Here is a 7,150-nt window from a genome sequence, read left to right as displayed (position 1 = left end):
ATAGTATATTTCTAATTCCTTTCATTTCAAGTATTGTATTGCTTGTTATCGTATGTATTGACACTAATGCTAAATATTTTTTTTTAGATTAAATCCAACCCATGTGCCGAAATTAACCCTAAACGAAAACTGCACAAGCTGAATATTTAAAAAATGTTGTCCAAGTCTTTGTTTTGATATTGTTATGAAAACCCTAAAATACGAAATTCGAAAAAAATACTGAAGCGTAGTCTTTGATCAAGCAAACCAGAAATATGTACTATACCTTAAATATACAGGTGAAACATGAGTATTTTCATATGCCAGAGTTTATTCTCATTTATGAAGAAAAAACTGATTGCATAAATGGAAGGTAGCATCAACAGTTGAAGTAGTAGTAGTAATAGTAGTAGTAGTAGTAGTAGTAGTAGTAGTAGTAGTATCAATATTCATCATAAAAAAAAATTTGTCTTCAAAAAGAAATTACTCATCGGGGAGATGAAGCGTATAGCTGAGCGATGGGAAATTTCGTTAATTGGCACATTCACATTGAATAGTATAGTTTATAATCGTATGCATTCTACCGACTTGTTTGATATATATTTGATTTAAGTGTAATGACTACTTTAAATACAAACATATTCTTACTTCTTCAAGCAATTTAAACTTGTATTGAATGTGAATTCAACCGAAAACCACACCCTTTTTCACCACGATTTCATTTGCCTAAATTGATATAGGTTGTTGTATCATGTATTTCGAATGAATTGCTTTATAAACTATGTCTATACGAAAAATCTGATTGAAGTCTTTGGATAACTACCGTATTAGGTAATACTTAGATAATAACACTCAGGACAAATATAGTTATAAGGTCAATGCAAAACATCCGAATGCAATTATGTAAAGAATGAATCAAACTAGAAGGAATAAAACAAAAGAGAGTGATTCCATGCGTGTTTAATGAGAAGTGGTTGTTTGGAAACTGGCTGATGTTCGGCAAGGCTTACAAAAGCGGTAAATCACCTGTACGGTTGTTTTCACGTTAACAACGGTAAAGCTCTGAAAATAAACGTACAAGTATGGGAGAAATTTCAAAAGGAAATTTAACCATGAGCAATCTCAACACTGAAGGATATAATAAGATGGATCCAAATATTCAGAAAGTAAGAATTCATTGTTTTTAAGCAATATGTGCGTCGCAGTGGTGGACATATTGTGTGTCTTAAGCAATTTTGACCAGTTATCATTGTGCCATTAAACAGTATAACAGAAATAATCTTTTACTGCCGACAGCTTGGAATGTCTCTATTTATCATTATTAATATTTTTTCAAATAATGCTTTTTGATGTTTTTCGTCAAAGATCATTTAGATGTATAACGTACATTTTAGAAGGTAAGATTGTTACTTTTACCAAAAAAGCTAAAATAGTTTTGACAGTTTTTCAGCACAGAAAATCATGGAGATTTCATCCTTAAAGGATTGCAGCTTAATTTTCCTGCAGGTAATTTCATTGTCATACTTAAGTCTAGCTTAACATGTAATATTATAAATAGCAGAATTTCAAAAATGAACTTTTCCTACAAAGAAACAATATGGAGGCTACATTTGATGCGAAATTATTATCGACATTGACTATTCATGTGTGCATTTATTTACATATATCTCCAATGATGCATAACACGATCTAATTATATTTCGTAATCTTGGTTTTACACTTTAAACATTAAATGTCACATACCTCAGGCAAATAAGATTGTTACACAAATATTTCCTATACAAAATGTATTATGAGCTTGATCTTTTTATAGTATACTATTTTCCTGGAGACACTAGATTCCTGTTCTATTATAAAACTATGAAATAACAAGAAGGAAACATATGCTTTAGTGCAAAATATTAAAATGTAAGTTATGTGTTCACTCTCATATGATCACATCAAAACTTCCAGGTGTTGTGTTGTCGATGTTGTTCGTTCTGTTGTTAGTGATGTTGCATGAAGGATTTACCTATTGGATTCAACACAAATGGGAAATCATCCGTAGTCTAAAGACTTTCAGGTAAATCTTGATTTGTGTCATGTGAACAAAACATATCATAGTAAAGTTAAAACTATTGTCAGTAGTATAAAAGCATTTTTGTAGCGATTAGGGACATTCAATTAATGCATTTAAAAGAAAAGATTCTTTTGCGGAACAAAGAAGCGGTAATACAAATGAAATATGAAATTCGATCGCCACAGTCGTGATATTGAATGGACGTTGACAGTACAGTGGTATATGCGTTATTAGCACCGTTTTATATATTGAAGTTTCATCACGCCATAGTCTGGGATTTTTTAGGACTAAAATCGTTTTCATTGAAAACAATTCGGTTATGTAATTAAGCAGAAATCTAGCAAGCAACCAGCCAATAGGAATAATTATGTGATAACTGGGATATAATTACACAGGGAAGAAACTGGCATACAATTTGATAAATTTATACTTCTTTGTTAATATTCCAAATGAATGGAACGGACACCTTCTGATCATTTTCATGTTATTATGTAATACTTGTGAATTTATCAATGTGTATTATTAAAAAAGAGATCCTAAATTAATTCACAATAATGCTAATCTTTGGTGCGTTATCTGAGTAATAATTACAAACATATCTAAACAAGTTATATTGTTTTTATTTCGATACTATGTTGTACTAGTTTCATGTTTATTTCAGATCAAAGAATGACCAACAGGCGGCTGAAAGTCGTTTTCATTTAATTGCTACACTGAACAAACTGTTGACAACTACCCTCTTGTATCTTATGGTGCTATGTCTCGTGTCAAGAAACATTTGGATTCTTGTTTCCGCTATTTTGGGCAAAGGTGTTGGATATCTTCTCCTCCGGCCATTCGTGTCGGCGTACGGCCATGTGGGTTTCGAAAAGTCCATAGAGCGACGTACGTACATTGAAATGGGACATGTTAATGGAACTGTGTCCGGAAACAATGAAGAATTAATATGTCCACTCATAGAGGTTTCGTGTTAAGAGTCTCTAACTAACGTTTAATATGATGTCTATATCTTTCCATAGAGTGACTCTGATCTGAAAACTGCTAAGCTCATTGTATTGTGTGTAAAATATACATACAATGGATTTTAATCCTTAGTGAACTTTTTCGTTGACCGTCCAAGGCCAAAACCCCACCATTCATTAATGCCTGTACCTTGACCGTCTACGGCATGTCTGTGTTAATTTTGTACATTATGTGTATAAGTATAAGTCAAGCCCTTGTCTTACGCCCTTTAACGGTTTATTCGTGAAATCTTTTGCTACTAGGTTTCTCTCTGTTGTTTTATTGTTTGATAATATGTTCACGCAACACTTACTACGTATAAGTAAAACATAATACATGACTCATTTTGATGCAAAGCATCAAAGACGTCGCGAATGTTGTTGAAACAAGACTAAAAGAAAGAAGATGCAGTATAGAAGCATACCATCACTGTCCTGTGATACCTGGATTTTATCAGATGACAAATCTCGGTATCAATGACCCGCTATTTATTGCCTATTCGTATGAGTATCGGATATAGATTTCTATTTGCAGTTTTTTATTACAATAAGATTATCTTAGTGTCATCTCTCATAATTCATGTAAAATGGTGATATGAAAAAATACCTCATTGAAGTATATTAAGAGTAATAAACGTATCAAAGGAACTTTGAAATGCAATTTACAATTTCAAAAGAATCAGTGTATCCCGACTCATGTGTCGATACCAAACGTGACCGCAAACAAACATAATCTGTAACAAATGTTGTCCGAATACTTGTTTTGATAGTTTAGTGAATCTGGTTGTTAGCCCTTAGAACTGCAAGCCAAATTCGAAGGTAACTGCAAGCCGGAACCTAGACAGTCTAGTACGGCCCGACTTATTCAGTGATTTCTTTTCTCTGTTCTTCTGATGATCTTGTTGCGTTTTCATATGCATATCGTACAGAATGCGTTACGTTGCAGTTGCAGTTGGAGCTATGTTTGTTGTGATAGTACTAGCAGGCTTTCTCAAGGGTTTTAAACTCTGGCTGTACATACAACAAATAGCTTGTTCTTTTAGCGGATAAAAACGAGCGAAACCTGAACTTGTTATTCCCCTTTTCCTCCTAGCAATTGTATTATATGGCCATTGAACGACTTCAGGCTCAATATTATGTAACCCTTTTTAAGATAAGCAGATTAGCAGTTCATTAACGACGGCCATAATGCCTCTTGGTCAATTAAATGCAGGGTCCTGAAACTTCGCAATAATGTTAAGGTCCATGTTAAGTTCTGTAATGTTGTTCTTGTTATAATCAGTTACGTAGATATAATCAGCAGGAACTTCACATAGTAAAGCTAGGTAAAGTGAAGACTTGAGTATTTCGTGACTATTGCCATCTATTTTCGTTTTCTGAATTGCATTTCCTTTCATATCCAGTTTTTCCAGCTTTCCATAGAAGTGGGACACTATTAACTTGTGATTACGGTATGCGACACCGCGTGAACCACAATTAACTAAATGTTCTCGGGTCTGTAGCAATTGAACATCTTTACTTGTAGCAGCCACCCTGTTTCCTGGAATAAAACAAATGCCCCAATGTCGGTCTGGTACGCCATGAATTTGGTTAGCAGGTACACAAGCTTCAATATGTTGCTGTTTGAGTCAGTTAGTGGAAGCCTGTACCCAGGCAGGAGGAGCACACTAGACCGCCTGCAGTCACTGATGTCAGTTGGAGACTTGACATGGAAGGAAGCAGCTGAGGAATATTGCAGGCACTTCAAATCAACAGAAGCCTGCCGTACTGGAACGTAATGAAGGTGACATTCTACTCCCAATGTATAATACACGTTCATTCGTACAGAAATAAACAACATGTTATATTCAAAAACAAGACGTACTTCATTATATAATGCAAGATAAGACATACAATTACCCATATTCAAAGGGGATAACATATTGAAACATTACAACCAGGCATGTTCTAGACTTGCAGATGTTCAATTCTCTTGTGAGAACCACGAAGCCATGATCGTCGACATCTTTGTATCAAAATGAGTGAAATGATTATCGAAAATAGGTCAGGATTTAAAATTGAATACGCTCGTAAGATTTATCTCTGTCTTCTTGCGGGATAAACGATTTAAGCATTATTTACATAGTTAAAACGTATACAATCAATTGGATATTACACCAGACTTGATGTATCTTCCTTGCGTAACCAATTAAATTTTACAATATTTAGAGACGGTTTAAGAATCATGTCAACTATTGACTATTGACTATTTCTTCTACTGTGTTGTTGTTGTTATTGCTAATTGTGATCCTTCAGATTTTGTTTTTGCTTTTATAATGACAACGACGAAAATGACGATATTGCTACTGCTGCTGATTATGATGATAAAGATAATGATGATGATGTTGACATGATTCTATATCTCGTTTATATCCTGACCAATTTGAGCAATCAAATATGGTCCTATATGTCAGACATCATTACTTCAGTCTAAATATGACATATTACATGTATCTACTAGGGAACACCTACGTTTTTATTTAATACTACTTCGCTGGATTTCTGCGTTTACCAGCACTGATCAAAAGTGTAAACAATTTGATATTTCCGCCGTCTGACACATGTTACAGCCACTAAATGTCAGAAGCCAATTTGGTCTGAAGAAATTATCACGTCTGCCTTTCCATTTTGGCGTGTCAAAAGTGTAACTCTCCTTTAATATTTGAATAATAAAGACTAGAACACAAGGTGCATATGTTCCTACCATTGTCGCTCAAGGTCTCTTAAGATCTTAAAAGGTCTCACAAGAGCTTGATCGTTCCCTCAAGATGTTTGATTCCTTATTCTTTGTAAATGTATATTTAAATGTACTAGAACGCATCGTTTTTACTGCAGTTCCATTTACGTTTCTCTTTTCAAATCCCTCTCCACCCAAGGAGCAAGACCAAATCAATATGAACTGCCAACGAAACTCTTGGCGCTAATATACCCATGATGAAACATTGTCAGGACGTTGTTTGGCAGAACAACATGTCACTTATAAATCTGGTATTGCTCAGAAAACGATGCCATGACTACAGTACTAAAGAATTTAGTCGAGTGGATGACTGGCAAGCTAAAAAGTTCTCTTCAAACTGGGTCATTTTCAAGTTTTGTAATATTAAACCTAAACAAAGCATGAACTCATTTAGCAATATTATAAAACGTATGCATCTTTCAAATATGCATAAAACATTTGTCGTGAAACTAACTAAAAAAACATAGTTTTCAATCTTAAACTGCATTGCATCTTGTAACAACAGTAAATAATTTAATTCAGTTTCTTCACCGACGACAATTGATATAAAGATGCCAAAGGAAAATAATCATTATCATTTCATAATTTATGAAAAAGTGTAAAGTCAATCACCTTACTAATACTGAAAAAATACCACCTGATGAATGACGTCATAAAAGATACACTCAGCGCAAATAAAATAAAATAACAAAGTTTACTGCCGGAGCATGATAAACACTTGGTTAATGACTAATTAAAATCCAGTAAAGAGCCAGATATAGGGCTTAGTATTTGGCTAAGTCTGTGTTATGTTTGGTTTAAAAGTGTGGAAGCGGTTACCTTTGTTTTTATTCGTTATACGAGACAACACATTGCTGTACGCTGCCGTTATGACGTGATATACAATGTGGCATGGCACGGCAGTTTTTTTAAGCCAGTACATCATTTGATTCCATTCTCACTAGCAGGCAATCACGAATACTCACAGAGAAAATACCGATATACTTGATAATATAGGTAAGTCGCTATACACATACATGTGTTTATTTATCATCTAAATAGCTTGACCGCCTTTAAACTTTATTCTCTGAAAGGCCAGAACATCTCTTCAGCCAGTTCACAAAACGGTTTAACATCGCTCGAAAGTATGTTGAACAATTATTTGACCAATTTAAAACAAATGGTTAGACATGAGTGCATTTACTGCCATGACAAATATGTTTGCCAAGTGCCAAACAATACTTCTTAAAGTGTTGTTGTAGTTTGGTCTACGCTGTGTGATAATTTAGTACATCTAATAATGTGGTTGTTTGTCTTCGAACACATTGTATTTCCGCCGGAAAGTCTAACTGACCA

The 7,150-nt window shown here is 34.2% G+C and overlaps 1 protein-coding gene across 1 annotated transcript; it reads left to right on the top strand.

Moving 5' to 3' along the window:
• The first annotated feature begins 720 nt into the window (after positions 1-720).
• LOC128215597 (probable low affinity copper uptake protein 2) lies at positions 721-4,260 on the top strand. Its single transcript, XM_052922310.1, has 4 exons — positions 721-1,145; positions 1,422-1,485; positions 1,933-2,041; positions 2,700-4,260. Exons 1-4 carry the CDS (start codon positions 1,062-1,064, stop codon positions 3,010-3,012), a joined length of 570 nt encoding a protein of 189 aa, XP_052778270.1. The 5' UTR covers positions 721-1,061; the 3' UTR covers positions 3,013-4,260.
• The last annotated feature ends 2,890 nt before the right edge of the window (positions 4,261-7,150 follow it).

Source organism: Mya arenaria, chromosome 13, assembly GCF_026914265.1.
Source record: "Mya arenaria isolate MELC-2E11 chromosome 13, ASM2691426v1".
NCBI lineage: Eukaryota > Metazoa > Mollusca > Bivalvia > Myida > Myidae > Mya > Mya arenaria.
The sequence above is the reverse complement of the archived record's forward strand: the minus strand, read 5'-3'. Positions and strand labels throughout refer to the sequence as shown.

Excerpts from the sequence above, each read along its gene's own strand:
- LOC128215597 (XM_052922310.1), top strand. The coding sequence starts at position 1,062 with ATGGGAGAAATTTCAAAAGGAAATTTAACCATGAGCAATCTCAACACT. Across the intron at positions 1,486-1,932 it reads GCAGCTTAATTTTCCTGCAG|GTGTTGTGTTGTCGATGTTG; the intron begins GTAATTTCATTG and ends CAAAACTTCCAG. Across the intron at positions 2,042-2,699 it reads CGTAGTCTAAAGACTTTCAG|ATCAAAGAATGACCAACAGG; the intron begins GTAAATCTTGAT and ends TGTTTATTTCAG.